Source organism: Arvicola amphibius, chromosome 4, assembly GCF_903992535.2.
Source record: "Arvicola amphibius chromosome 4, mArvAmp1.2, whole genome shotgun sequence".
Lineage (NCBI taxonomy): Eukaryota > Metazoa > Chordata > Mammalia > Rodentia > Cricetidae > Arvicola > Arvicola amphibius.
The window spans coordinates 12,061,439-12,077,176 of record NC_052050.1 but is presented as its reverse complement, the minus strand read 5'-3'; the positions used below and the strand labels follow the sequence as shown (position 1 = coordinate 12,077,176).

The following is a 15,738-nucleotide window of genomic DNA, read 5'->3' as shown; positions in this document are numbered from 1 at the left end:
TGTGTAGCTTCCCCATCCCCACCCCCTTCCTTCACTCCAGACTGCACCTTTTGTGAACCCTGGAGAAGACTCATACTTGCCTATGAATGAAACCCACCAAAGGGATCTGTGGTCTGTTCACAGTGCTCAACACTGCTTCAGCTATTCGTCTGTGTTCATGTGTTTTTACCCCTTCCCTCTTCATATTATTTTATATTTAATCATAATTTTATTTTTTCAGACAGAGACTTGCTATCTATCCTAACTTTGAACCCTTATATAACCTAAGCTGGCCCACTGTAAGCATAGACATGTGTCACCAAGCCAGGCTTCCCTCAATTGTTTCCTTCTCCTCCTTCTTCTCTCTCTTTTTTTTTTTTTTTAACACAGGGTCTCACTATTCAGTCCTGGCTGGCCTTGAACTCACTCTATAGACCAGGCTGACCTAGAACTCATAGAGATCCACGTGCCCCTGTCTTTCCAATGCTGGTTCTAAAGGTGTGCACCATCACACTCATCCTTAATTGTTTCCTTAAAAAACTTGCTTTTCAGCTGGGTGGTGGTGGCGCACAGCTAATCCCAACAGAGGCAGGCGTATCTTTGTGAGTTCAAGACCAGCCTGGTCTACAGAGCTAGTTCCAGGACAACCAAGTCTACCAGAACAAACAAACAAACAAACAAAACCCAAAACCCTGTCTTGAAAACAAAACAAAAGCAAAACTTGTTTTTCACATCCACAGAATAGAGCTGGGCGTGGTGGTATGGTCTAGCTCTCAGGAGGCTGAGAGAAGAGATCCCAAATCTGAGGCCAGCCTGAGCTACATAGTAAGACCCTGTCCTGAGTAAACAGAAGCGTTTGCAGTTGCAGGAAGGGGATAACGGACTGATTCAGGTTGGGTTTTATTAAGGCCACATCAAATAGTTTACTTAGTCACACCCCTGTGTCTTCTTGCCGGCTTCCCTCCTTTCTGTTGTCAAAGGTTGCCGCAAATTAGATCTTTGGATTGATTGTCCATCGCTGACCCGCTTGCCTTGGCAGTGGTTTCCTGGGATCCGCTCCTCAGAGCAAACGAGCAAATCAGAGGTTCTCACATCGTCAGCACTCTGCCCAGCATCTCCCAATTATCCCTGCAGAACGAGTGCACTGGTAGAGCCGGATCTGCAGGTGGTTGAGTTTCTCATTTGCTGCCCGGCGGGGGTCTCAGTGCTGGAGCTACCCGGGGAAGTGACCTCTCCCCTGGCCTGTGCACACTGCTGACGACATTACCCAGAGATGAAGATGCTGAAGCCAGGCAGGGTGGGGACCTGCATCCATCTTCGTCTTTGCAGGATCCTCCAAAAGCTGCGTGCTCCCAAAGGAAGGGGCTCAGCTGGGCAGCATCACTGGGCTGCTGGGAAGAGAGACCACCCCCAGCTCGTCTTTCCCACAGTCTCCTGAGTCATCCGGTCCTTGCTTGTCTCCTGTCTCCCTGTAGGATCTCTTGGGCTCTCAGAGGGCAAAGCTCAGCAAGCACACAGCACTGGCTGGTTCTCCTGTCCTCCCTGAAGTGTGAAACTGATGGGAACTGAGTATGTGATCAGCTTCTTGGAGAGTCTACATGTTCCCGCAGAGCCCCATCTGAATGTCTCTCTCTTTCTCTTTCCTTAGGCAAATGGCATCTTGGGCACCATGGTTCTTATCACCCCAATTTCCGCGGTAAGAATTCTTTTGGAGTTTGTTCCCTGGGAGCCAGAGAATAAGGGTCCCTGTGTAAAAGAGCTCTCTGAGCATTTGAAGCTGTTGTATCCCTGGAGATAGTCTATGTTAGGACATCTTTGCTTCAAAAGTCCCATCGGTCCATGCAGGGTGTCAATGCCCCCATCCTCACCTCTCTCTAGACCCTTCCCTGGTCCCCTACCTTGTCTGTCTGCCCACTGTAGACCATCCATTTCCTTCCATCTCCCAGTTCTTTGCACCTTAGGGAACTTTCTGTGAATTCCTGACAGCGCAGGTAGAAAGAAGTAGAAACAAAATGGTCTGGTGGTTTGCTGGAGCATGAATGTCTCACGGACCCAGATAGAGGAAGCTGCCTCCTGGCCGCCTCCTGGCCACCTCCTGGCCTCTTCCTGCGGCTGTCCGCATCCTCAAACCTCTCACCCTTGGAGAAGAAGGCCAAGACCAGGCTGTCAAAGTGGATTCTCTAATCCCTCGGTGACACTCTGTAAATGTCAGATTTGTCAAAATATGGGTGTTCTTTCCAGTTTGTCATTTCTGCCTCTGTCCTTTCCCTAGCCTTTCTTGCAGACTGTCCCTTAGAAGCCATTTACCATGTCAGCACATGCAGCCCTCTGCCCGACATGTGTCTGTCTGTCTTCACCTACTACTTTGTACACAAACAGGTGGTCTTTTCCTGTAGCGATAGTCCCTGACTGTTTTGCAAGCTTCTCCCTCACCTTGCCCCAATGTCTGTCCCTAACTGTACGAAGGGCTGCATTGTGCCTGGAGGATTCTTTTAAAGGGGCACAGAGGGCAGAAGATGAAGCTGTGCCCTTAAAAACAAATGGCTGAGAGAGGAAAGGAACACTGGGCCTGTCCACTACAAAGCCTTATTCTAGAAAGTAGATCTTGCTCCAGGAATGAGGGGTTGGATTAGATCCATTGGTGGTATCTTAAGCACTGTTCCTGGAATCCTGGGCAGAGAGGCATACTGAGACTGTGCCCTGCTTAGAAGAAGAGGGTCCCTGATGGGTTTGTGAGTCTGACCCAGGAGTCAGAAGTGGGAAGGAAGAGATCTCCTACCTATTTGCTGACTTTGCTGGAAGCCTCCTTGCTAGGACATATGGGGTCTCTTATTTGCTCCCTTCTGTCCCTCCTGCTTTTGTACTCTGCCCATGTACACTATCCTGGCTCCCACAAACCCCTGTTTTCCCTTCCAAATCCATCACAGATCACATCAAACATCACTCATTGCCATCATCCATGCTCCCCCTGTTACTCCTGGTTAGAGACCAGGGCTCCTATAAACACTGAGGCTTCTGCCTAACTCTGGGGTCTGAGGGCAGCTGCTATCTAAACTGGGAGCTGGTATACAGCATGGGCCAAACTGTTTCTGTAAATGCAGTTTTATTGGAAACAGTCTTCATCATTGTATGTATCGCCAAGGGTGTTTTGTGCTATAGTGACAGAGTTCAGAAGCCATCGTAGCGACTTCTTGCCAACAAAACCTTAAATATTTACTCATCTTGACAACAAGATAGGAAACAAGGGAGAAAAGGGTTTATTTGACTTATACTTCCAGGTCATAGTTCATCACTGAAGGACGTCAAAGCAGGAACTTAAAGCAGAAACTACAGAGGAATGCTGCTTGCTGTCTTGTTCTCTGAACTTTGTTTAGTTAGCTTTCTTATGTAGCCCAGAATGACCTTGCCTAGGGAATGGTGCTGCCCACAGTGGGCTGGGTCTTCTGACATCAATGAGCAAACAAGGCAGTGGCTCACAAGCCAGTTGGATCTGGAAGGTTCTTGAGTTGAGATTCCCCCACTTCTCAGGTCACTCCAAGCTCTGTCAGTTGATAGTTAAAGCTCACTGGGATGTACATTACATGCTAGTAGCTGAGGGATTGATGTTCCAACTTAAGGAGTGCAGTACCAAAGAGGAAGAAGACCTTGTCGTTCGTGCTGGCTGAGAATCTGAAAGCTGTGATTGGGCTTTGAGAAAGAAAGAGGAAGGGGCTAGCAGGACGTGGTGAGGAGCAGCCGTTTTATGGGAAACTACACTAGAGCTATGCTGGGCAGTTTCTGTCTAGCTTCATTGGTAAGAGCTATAGAGCAGGCGGTTCCAGGCAAAACCACATGAGAAATGGGACCAGAAGCGTGCAGATAGAGCAGGCAAGAGGCTACCGACCCACCCTGTTTGCCAGGCCCAGTTAAGAGCTTGAGTTGTAGAAGAGATAGGCTGAGGGACAATGCCAGAAAAACTTCAGTACAAAGAATGTGGGTTATGACATTCACGTTCGTACTTCCTCCATTCCATTCTACCTCCCAACCATTAGAGTCCTGGCTGGCTTAGACACACCCCCCCCCTCATTCTTTAGGAAGCTTGTTGAGATGTTATTGCTGTGTCCACCCCATCCACCGCACCTGGGAATATCTTCCTCTCTGACCCTTCTTCTAATTATGAGCCAAGATCTCAGTATGTAGACCAGGCTGGCCTTAAACTCAGGATCCTCCAACCTCATCCTCCCTTATGCTGAAATTATAAGCCTATACCATCATGTTTGATTTATCCACTTCTCATGGCTTAACATGTCTTGTTTTCTTTGTTATAAATTATGTATTTAATTTTGTGTGTGTATACATACATGTATGCTGTGGCATGCATGTGGAGGTCAGAGGACAGCTATAACAGGCTTTCTTTTGGACTACCAACCAGCTCCCAAATCATGACATGGAGACTCCATATTCATCACGAATGCTCAGCCTTACCTTATGCTTGTCCCACTAACTCTTTTTTTTTATATTTATTTATTTATTTATACAATATTCTGTATATGTGTGTATGCCTGCAGGCCAGAAGAGGACACCAGATCTCATTACAGATGGTTGTGAGCCACCATGTGGTTGCTGGGAATTGAACTCAGGACCTTTGGAAGACGAGGCAATGCTCTTAACTGTAGTGTGGTGCTGCGGGCAGGCCTGTTTCTCATCCCACCCGGCTCCGGCAGGGCTAGCTTTGCACCCGAAATAACAACACACAAATTGTATTCTTTTAAATACTGCCTGGCCCGTTATTTTCAGCCTCTTACTCACATCTTGACTAACCCATATCTGTGTAGCACCACAAAGTGGTGCCTTACCAGGTAGATTCTAGCGTACGTCCATCTTGGGCTGGAGCTTCATCTCGTCTGGCATCTCTCTCTGAGGAGAGGCACAGCGGTCTGTCTAACTTAGGAGAGGTGTAGCATCTGACTGATCCTTCTACCTCACTTCCTCTTCCTGTTCTGTCTACTCCACCCACCTAAGGGGCGGTCTATCAAATGGGCCAGGCAGTTTCTTTATTAGCCAATGAAATCAACTCAAACAGAAGACTCTCCCACATCATTTCCCCTTTTTCTGTTTAAACAATAAAAAGGCTTTAACTTTAACGTAGTAAAATTACATATAACAAAACAGTTATCAAGTAAGAATTACAGGTACAATATTTATATCTACTTTATCTTTTATCATAACAAAGGAAAACAACTATAACTATCTATCTATTCTTCAACTCCATCAGAGACTCCAGAAGGACACAATATTACCTAGGTGAACAAGAAGTAAGCTACTTCCAAAACTCTAGAAATGACAGAGACATCTCACTGCCTGGACAGTCACCCAAAGTTCTTTTGTACTGTTGGGGCATCCATCTTCAGCCTACAGGCCCATAGTTTCCAGCAGACATTTCCATGATCAGGAAATTTCAAAGGTAGTTCAGTCACTATCTGCTGTGTCCTTCAGAATGTCTCGCAGACTCTTTCTTGAATTAGGAACCCCAAAGAATCATCTCACATTTAGGCAAGTTCAGCAGTCCTCTCTCGTTGGGTTCTTTGTGTCCAGTTTCTGCCAACAGTCCAGGCAAGAGCAGTTTCTTGCCCAAGTGGCTATCAAACTCCATAAGGATCCTCTTTGATGCCCATCTTCCTCTTGAAGTAGATTGGTGCTGCCAGGAGCTGATGTGTCTCATTGTCATGAAAAGCCTTAAGTTATTAAAACATTTAAGTGGAATATTCTGTAGTCTTTGAAAGATATGAAGAATGTCTATCTAACTGAAATATATCTCTATATATCTAGAAAATCTAACTAACATGACTATAAGCTTTACTATTATCGATGATTATCCATTAACAACCTATATTTCTTAACTATACATTACATTTTTAAAATGAACTACACAATCACAATACCTTAATCAGTATCAAAAATACATATACATATAACAAAATTGACCTTAAAATCAATACCAATGCAAATTATTCATATATATACCATATCCCCTTTAAATGTAAAAGAACATTTATAAACAATATTTGGGAATATGGACGTAGTTATTTCTCTCCAAACTGCTTCCTGCTGAATGGGGACGCTGTTAATCAGATCTTTCATGGTGTAACCTGTGTGCCAGGTTCATCTCAGTCATCAGTTGGGTGAAGTAATTTTCTGAAGATGTTCACAGCAACCTTTCAGGAGGGCGTGGTCTATCATACCATATTGGGATATAAGCAATCCACAGGGTCTCATTTTCTGTAAAAACAAAAGAAACTCCTTTCCAAAGCATCATGTCCTTAGATCCAAATTTTAAAGTCAAGGTATTTTCAAGATATCTTTCTTGGATTAGTTCAGCAGCATTTGTAAACAAATATCTTTTAGCAGCTGTTGCTCCTTCCTCAACATTCAAACAATTCAAAAAGAGCATAATAGCATACAGTATCAAGATTCTCTGTGTATTTTCCATCTTTGTGTGGCTTTATTTTAACCTCTATCTCGTTTATTTTTACTTTTATTTTTTGAGACAGGTTCTCTGTATATCTTTGTCCTGGAATAACTCTGTAGACCAGGCTGTCCTTGAACTCTCAGAGATCCATCTGCCTCGGCTTCCCAAGTGCTAGGATTAAAGGTGTGTGCTACAACACCTTGAACTCACAGAGATCTTTCCCTCTCTGCCTCCCAGGCATTCGGATTAAAGGTGTGTCCTGCCACACCTTGAAGTCACAGAGGTCAATCTACCTCTGCCTCCCAAGTGTTGGGATTAAAGGTGTATACCACCACAACAAACTACTTCCTTTTTCTTTCTTTCTTTCTCTTTTTTTTAACTGTAAGAACTTTAACCTTTAGCCTGCATGTATTTTTAACTCACTGCAAACCATTTAGAGGTTTTCTTTGTCTTTGAATCTCTCTTTACTGTATATCTCTCTTTTTCTGACCACACGAGTCTTTAATTTACCCACCAAAATCGGTAGAACTAAAGCCGTAACTTTGGCGGCTGGATCCAGCCCATGCCTTAGCTTTCTAGCCTCATGGCGGAGGTACCCGCAGGAGCCATGTTTATCGCCACAACTCTATGGCATTTCAAGGTCCCTGCCAGCAAGCAAGCTGCAACAGTGTCAAACAATAGTCAGGACCGCCTGCTTGAAAGAGTCAGAGTTTGCCCTGGCAGTACAGACCAGAACGCCAGCATTTTAAAACAGCACAACTTTTTTCCTGCTATGGCTGAAAACAAACAAGCATGCAGTCAGCTTTTATCAATGCCATTTAAGTGTTTCGTAGCAGGACCTCTTAAAAGAGCTGCAGGGTTTTGCAGCTAAAGCTGAGTCAGGAAGCCTCTCTTAGATGAGAGCGCTTGCTCAGATCCGAGAAATTGTTGCTACCAAGAAAACATGCTTTACTCTATTCTTTCCCAAGCTTTCTCAGGTTTTCTATGGATTCAGTTATCCACGTGGGCGCCATTCTGTAGTGTGGTGCTGCGGGCAGGCCTGTTTCTCATCCCACCCGGCTCCGGCAGGGCTAGCTTTGCACCCGAAATAACAACACACAAATTGTATTCTTTTAAATACTGCCTGGCCCGTTATTTTCAGCCTCTTACTCACATCTTGACTAACCCATATCTGTGTAGCACCACAAAGTGGTGCCTTACCAGGTAGATTCTAGCGTACGTCCATCTTGGGCTGGAGCTTCATCTCGTCTGGCATCTCTCTCTGAGGAGAGGCACAGCGGTCTGTCTAACTTAGGAGAGGTGTAGCATCTGACTGATCCTTCTACCTCACTTCCTCTTCCTGTTCTGTCTACTCCACCCACCTAAGGGGCGGTCTATCAAATGGGCCAGGCAGTTTCTTTATTAGCCAATGAAATCAACTCAAACAGAAGACTCTCCCACATCACTTAACCACTGAGCCATCTCTCCAGCCCCCCACTAACTCTTATAACTTAAATTAACCTGTTTCTCATTATTTATGTTTTACCCCAGGGCTCTTTACCTTTCTTTCATTCTGTGTGGCCTACTATGTATCTGGCTGGTGACTGGCCCTGGGTGTCCCCCTCTCTTTCTCCCTCATTCTCTCTTCCCCTCTCTCTTTTTTCCTCCTACTTATTCTCTCCGTCCACCAGCCCCTCTTATTCCTCTACTGCCTAGCTATTGGCCATTCAGCTTTTTATTAGACCAATCAGGTGCCTTAGGCAGGCAGAGCAACACAGCTTTGCCTCGTTAAACCAAGGCAGCATCAACAAATGTAACCCGTCTTCACATTGTTAAACACATATTCCACAACAGACGACTCTTGGGACTTAGCTCTCTCCTTCTATCATTTAGTTCCGGTGACTGGAACTTACATCCTTAGGTTTCTTGGCAAGCGCCTTTACCTGCTGAGCCATCTCACCGGCCCCACAGAGAAAGCTTCCTAAGGACAGACTTTTGATCCCTTGAGCTATCGTGATGCATGCAGTGGCTCTGTCTCTTCTTTTAACCAAGCACTTCACCGCATGTATCACGACTGTGGAGGATGCTGGGTGATCAGCGGTTCCTGATACTTCCTCCCAATCTGGGTTAACTCACATCGCAAGACATGCCACAAAGCTGGTCTTACAGCCAGAACCCGGCAAAGTGATTTTCCTTGCGTACTTCAAAGGGATATTAATCAAATCCTCTTTTAATTACATACGCTAGAGCGCTGTAATATTAAATCGCAGGAAATTAAATTTCGTCGTGAGCGTAAGAGGGGCAGGCATGCTGAGAAGCAGAGAGTGGGGGTGCTAACTCATTGCCCCTCTTCTAGGTTTTGATTATTACTTTGGAATCCCATACAGCCATGACATGGGCTGCACCGACACCCCCGGCTACAACTACCCTCCTTGTCCAGCATGTCCCCAGAGCGATGGCCTGCGGAGGTAAGAATGTTCAATGCATTGACAGTGGGCTTTAAGTTGAAGTGGAGACCCGAGTTCTAGAATAAGTGAGATAGGTGGGGACAGTTGAGGCAGCACACGAGATAAACAAGACATACAGGGCAAAGGCTTCTTATTTATGCCCCAGTGCAAAGATGAGAACTACAGTATTTTTTTTTTATGTTGGAATTTTCCAGGATCTCGGAATTGTTTAGCTCACCTGGGGAGAGCCTTGTGCCTGCCAAGATCTCACACAGGTGGAGCCTCCCTCCTGTGCCTGCTGGCTTTACTCCTAGACTATATCCTACATCTCTGGCCCAGACTTGTGATATGGGGGGGGTACAAATGGAGAGGCAGAGATATAGAAAGAGAGAGAGAAAGACAACACACACACACACACACACAGAGAGAGAGAGAGAGAGGGGGGGGGAAGACAGAGAAAGACGCACACACAGATGGAGGGGGAGACACACAGAAAGAGATAAAAGAGAGATACAGAGACAGAGAGGGAGACATAGGCAGCAAGAGACAGGCAAAAAGAGAGAGAAACACACACCCAGATGGTGAGACAGAGAGAAAGAGACAGAGGAGAGAGAGAGAGAGAGAGAATCACTAAGCCTTACTGAGGAACAAATTAGCTCGGTCCCCATGCTCCTCCATCTGAGCCTGTGCTGTAGTTATTTCTGAGGCCACAGGTGTCTGAACAGGTTGGAGAACGTCTCAGTTGACTCATTAGATAACATAATAGTTAATATAATAACGGTTTTTAATTGAGAAGTTGTTCCATTCTGGGTACTCCCCACCCTTGCGTATAATCCACGGGACCAATTTGTCTTGCCCAGGTCACATCAGAGATGGCAGGAGATAAGAATACAGTTTTCAGTCTGTGTCTCTTTAAGTCCAAGGCCCATGTCCTTCAGGTTCACTCCTGTGGCTGTTGGACCAGCATGGTGGATGTCATCACCTGGGTGATGTGTGTTGCCGCCTCTCTCACACAGCTGTGTGTGGCCTGGGTGGTCCCATCTGCAACCACAGTGGGTGTGACCCTATAATGGCACGAGATACCTCAACCAATGTCTCCCGTTCTCCCCCCCGTTCTTTCTCTCATCATTAATCTATGTTATAATAAAGAAGGATTGAAAGCATTGGCTTATTGGGTGAGACGTGAAATGGCAGTAGAATTCAATCAAGGCAATTAAAAGAAACACCTGGAAATTCCAGCAAGAATACAGAATGACCAAGCTAACATCATAACAGCTTTTTATTTTTGTAAAGATTTATTTTATTTTTATGCTTATGTGTGTGCATCTGTGTGCTGGTTTGTGCACGTGGGAGCAGGTCCCCACGTGCCACAGAGGCCAGAAGCAGGTGTTGGACTCCTGGAGCTGGAATTACAGGTGGTTTTGAGCCACCTCATGTGGGTGCTGGGTACTGAACTTGGGTCCTCTGTAAGAGCAGCGTTCTTAACTGCTGGACCATCTTTTTTCTTTTTTTTTTTTTTAAATGTGTTTGGCAATGATTTACCCAGTTTGACATCACCCTCTAGACTTCTTCAGTGGGGTATTACATGCATGTAGGTGTAGTAGAATTTCAAATTACCCCCCAGCCCTTCTGTAATTGTCCTCTGGAGGGCATGTATGACGCTGTATGACTCCTGTCCTTTCACCTACTTCTTGGTGATGAGCAGGGCAGAGAGATGCCATTTGTCATCCAGGCATTCCCTGTAAGGGGCACAGTGACACCGTGATGGACAAGTGTAAGTCTCCAGGACTAAAGATTGCTCCCTCAAGCCCGTGGCCGGGGGAGCCGGGCAGCCAGGAGGCAGCAGTCTGTCAGACTCACATTGGCCTTAGGACCTACAGTGGAATTTGATTTCGCCAAGAATTGAAAACACCCATCTTATATATTCTGCCCTATTATCAACTCCCCGCCTCCCCTATGAAATCCTGGTCACCAACCTAGGACAGTACCCACAGAACCCACTGTTGCCCACCATACACACGGTCACTGAGGGTGGACAGTGGAGAAAGCCAGCAGCAGGAGTTCTGGTGGGCTACGGGATTAACCTGTTCAGACCTCAGCGTGTCTCTCTGCAAAATGGAAACTGTAATGTCCCAGGCCCATAAGCATCTCGTCAAGTTTTACAGGGTGGTGGGCTCATCCAAGGAGCTTAGACATCTTTTCAAAGGGAAGGGAAAAGCCACGACTGAGCTGTTCAGTCCCTTGGGATCCGCTATTGAGTGTTTTTATCTATGCGTATCGCTGCGGGGAAGCTTTCTGCGATTGTTTAGGCTGTGGAAATGAGTGCCCCCTTCTCTGTGTTTCCCACGCAGGAGCCCCGAGAGGGACTGTTACACAGATGTGGCCCTTCCTCTCTATGAAAACCTCAACATTGTGGAGCAGCCTGTGAACCTGAGTGGCCTTGCACGCAAGTATGCGGAAAAGGCAGTGGAGTTCATTGAGCAGGCAAGGTAAGGCCAAGTGCCCTGTTCCCTCCCCTCCTCCACACAAGCCAAGTCCTCCCACCCCAGGCCTGTCAAGGCCAAGGCAGGGTTCCATGCTTCAACAGGCATGCGTGTCTCCTATATTCTAGCAAGGTGAGTATTCTTAATGAACTCTCTGGTCCTGGGTTAGAAGCCCCTCAAGTACATTCTCAGCCTCCCTGTGGTCTTTGGCTGTCCTGCCTTGATTAGCACAATGGTTGTGGGCATTTTCCTTCCTCTCCTTCTAGAGTGTAAGTTCCTGGAGGGTAGGGCCTAGCCACTACATTCAGGGTGCTTACTCAGGGTATTTGTTGAATTCATTAGCTAGCAGGCAGTATGAGTTCCTTTCCGCTACTATAACAAATGACCACCAAAGTGGTGGCTAAAACCAACTGTAACCGTAGTAAGTTCTCCTCAGATCTGGATGTGAGATGTTTGAAGCCAGTCTTAGAGGTCTAGCATCAAAGTGTGAACAGGGCTCATTCTTTTTGAAGTCTCCAAAAATAATTGTTTGTTTGGTTTTTGAGAAGGGGTTTCTCGGCGAAGCCCTGGCTGTCCTGGAACTCATTCTATAGACCAGGCTGTCCTTGATCTCAGAGATCCACCTGCCTCTGCCACCTGAGGGCTGGGATTAAAGGTGTGTGCCATTACTGCCTGACTTTCTTTTAGCTTCTAATGGCTGTTGGCTTTCCTTGGTTTATGGCCATATCATTCTAATCTCTACTTCTATTGATCTCTTGTTATTTCTACAGTAGTCAGACGCTCCCACCCTTCCTCATTTAGACAGTCTCATATAGCCCAGGCTGGCCTCTAGCTTGCTGTGTAACTGAGAATGTCCTTGAATTTCTGATCTCCCAAATGCTGGAATGTGTCACCATACCCAGCCTTTTTAAAAAGACACTAGCAATTAATAATCAATCAGGAACCAGATGTGGTAACACAGTTCAGCACCCAGGAATTCAGGAGGCAGAATTCATGGCTCACCAAAAAAAAAAAAAAAAAAAAAAAAAAAAAAAAAAAAAAAAAAAAAAAAAAACCAACAACAACAACAACAACAAAAAAAACCCCAGGAAGTCTCAAGATGATCTCATCTCAAGATCTTTAACATAATTATACCTGTAAAGTCCCCTTTGCCATGGAAGGTAAAGTTCTCCAATTCCAGAAACTAGTCTTAAGGTATGTTTGGGGGTTGTTATCCAGGGTTCTTCCAAATAGGCACATCTATAGGGCCCACAAAGCAGGTCTGAAGAGTTAGCTCAGTGGTTAAGAGTATTGACTGCCCTTCCAGAGGACCCTGGTTCAATTCCCAACACCCACATGCTATCTCACAAGCACCTGTAGCTCCAGTCCCAGGAGATCTTATTCTTCTGGCTTCCAAGGGCACTGCACGTATGTGGTGCAGAGACATACATGCAGGCAAATCACCCATATGCATAATACAAAATTTAAAGAAAGCAGGCTGAGCATGGGGCAAACATACCCCATCTCTTGTAAACAGTAGCTACTTAGCTCCAGCCATTGATGAGGGGTGAGCCTGGAACGTGAGCCTCCGGTATCAGATCGTTCCAGTTTCTGGAAGAGACAAGCCTGATCGTGCAGACTTAAAATGGCTTCATCTGTGGATGGCTAAGCAGACCAACTCCTGACCGTGCGAGATCCTGCAGTCCTTGCTCAGCCGTGTTGGGCTTTCCTAGAGACAGCATCAAGGAGGGCAGAAGTAGCAGTGAGGTCGCCTCAGTTCTGTGTGTGCTCTTCATAACACAGGCCGTTACTTCAAACCCAGATTTTAGAGTAGCATCCCAGGAGGTTCGTGTTCCATCTGAATGAGTCCCAGACTTCTCTGAGAAACACTGTCAGAGGTCTCAGATTGCTGGTATAGGTGGAAAGGTTGAACGTCTCTCAGCTTCCTGCAGCTGTGAAAAGGCCCTAGTTCCCTTTGCCCTGTGACAGGCAGATAGTTCATGTTTGGGGAGGGCTGTTTCCTGTTGCTTTACAGTTTTAGCCTTCTGGCAGGAGGGATGGCAGCTGGCTGGGGCTGGGGACTGTGTAATTCTTGCTCTGCAGGGGCGGTGGAGCCTGGCACCCGTCAATTAAGGGACTCATTAAGAGACAAATCAATTAATGTTTTCTCCATAGCAAACAAAGAAGAGTTGGCCAATTTTTCAAAGTGAGAGGTGTTGAGTCCATTGACTTTTTAACTTCACAGAAGGGTTAATCATAGGGCATGCAGGTTTCTTTGAGATTTGACTTGCCGATTCAGCCATGACTTTCTCACTGAAACAGAAAAGCCCCCTGGATTTGCTCACATCTGTGATGGATAATTTTATGTCAACTTGACACAAGCTAAAATCATCTGAGAGGAGGGAACCTCAATTAAGAAAATTCCTCCGCAAGATCAGGCTGTAGACAAGCCTTGAGGGCATTTTCTTAATTAGTGATTGATGGAGGAGATCCCAGGCCATTGTGGATGGTACCATCTCTGCCTGGTGGGCCTGGGTGCTGTAAGAAAGCAGGCTGGGGGCTGGAGAGATGGCTCAGCGGTTAAGAGCACTGACTGCTCTTCCAGAGGACCCGGGTTCAATTCCCAGCATCCACATGGCAGCTAACAGCTGTCTGTAACTCCAAGATCTCACACCCTCACACATACATGCAGATAAAACACCAGTGCAAATAAAATGAAAAAAAGAAAGAAAGAAAGAAAGAAAGGAAGGAAGGAAGGAAGAAAGAAAGAAAGAAAGAAAGAAAGAAAGAAAGCAGGCTGAGCAAGCCATGAAGAGCAAACCAGTAAGCAGCACTCCTCCATGGAGAGAGGAAAGGGAGAGGGAAAAGGGAAAAAGGGAGGGAGGGAGGGAGAGAGGGAGGGAGGGAGAGAGAGAGAGAGAGAGAGAGAGAGAGAGAGAGAGAGAGAGAGAGAGAGAGAGAGAATATGCACATGAATGCAAAGGCCAGAAGTTGACATCAGGACTTTTCCTCAGTTGCTCTCCATCTATCTATCTATCTATCTATCTATCTATCTATCTATCTATCTATCTATCATCTATCTATTTATGTATGTATCATCTATTTAATTTTTGAGACAAGGTCTTATATCACATGCTGGCCTTGAACTCAATATGTAGTCGAGTGTGACATTTACAGTTCTGGTCTTCCTGCCTGTAGCCATTGAGTGCTGGATTACAGGTGTGCACCACTGTTAGGTTTTAAATTAGGGGAGGTGGGGAGGTGGTGAGTCAAGAGGACTCTGAAACAGATCACCAGGGAGTAGGAAGCCTGTTAGAATAGCTATTGATGCCATGGACCGAGAGAGAGTTATCTGCAGATGTGAGATGCCCAATGTGGGCTATAGAAGAGCTAACCATTCTTACCCACTGAGCTGTCTCTCCAGCCCCACCCCAGGAAAATCTTACAACATCCCAGCTATATAGGTGTATAATATAGGTCCATAAGCCAGACTTTTCCAGATAATAAGCCACAGAAAGATTATTTCCAAGCAATTCTGTGGCATATATGTAATTTTTACCATTCATTAAAGATGAACTGTGTTTGTTTATTTTTACATGAAGATTTAAATCCTCTATGGCATAGAGCCTCTTCAGAGTTCATTGATGTTACAGTCCTATACTCTTTTTTTTTTTTTTTTGGTTTTTCGAGACAGGGTTTCCCTGTAGTTTCTAGAGCCTGTCCTGGAGCTAGCTCTTGTAGACCAGGCTGGCCTCGAACTCAGAGATCCGCCTGCCTCTGCCTCCCGAGTGCTGGGATTAAAGGCGTGCGCCACCACCGCCCGGCTACAGTCCTATACTCTTGTTGAAAATACCACTTCATACAAATATGTAGTACAAAGTGACAAAAGCATATTTAACACCATTTTAGAAATGATTGGGAAGTCTGTCCTGATGGTAAGCCAAGTGATTAATTAATTAATCCATCAAGTGATTTAAAAAAGAAAAAAAATACTCAAGTCAGCAACTCAAACAGCTTTTTTCTTTTTCTTTTCTTTTGTTTTTTTTGAGACAGGGTTTCTCTTTGTAGCCTCTGCTCTCCTGGAACTCGCTTTGTAGACCAGGCTGGCCTCAAGCTTGAGAGCTACCTGCCTCTGTACACCTCTGACTAAAAGTGTGTGCCACCACCACCTGGATCAAACAGCTTTTTTTAAAAAATATTTTTATTGTATATATGAGTGTTTGCCTGCATGTATGTATATGCACCATGAGTATACAGTGCCAGAGGAGGCCAGAAGAGGGCGTCAGGGTCAGATGGGGTAGGGTAACAGTAATGGAGGTTTAACTTCAGGCCTTGTATATCAAGCAAACATACTACCCCCTAAGTACATCCCCAGGCCATTTTTTATTTTTCATTTTTAGACAAGCGCTCAGTAAGTTTCCTG

General features: G+C 45.6%; 1 protein-coding gene across 1 annotated transcript in view; it reads left to right on the top strand.

Annotated features, from left to right (window-relative positions):
- Arsg (arylsulfatase G) overlaps positions 1-15,738 on the top strand; it is a 141,545-nt gene that overhangs the window by 85,050 nt on the left and 40,757 nt on the right. The window contains exons 4-6 of the mRNA XM_038328704.1: positions 1,628-1,675; positions 8,763-8,874; positions 11,205-11,342. Of these exons, the coding sequence (XP_038184632.1) occupies positions 1,628-1,675; positions 8,763-8,874; positions 11,205-11,342 (298 nt within the window). The remainder of the gene's footprint in view (positions 1-1,627; positions 1,676-8,762; positions 8,875-11,204; positions 11,343-15,738) is intronic.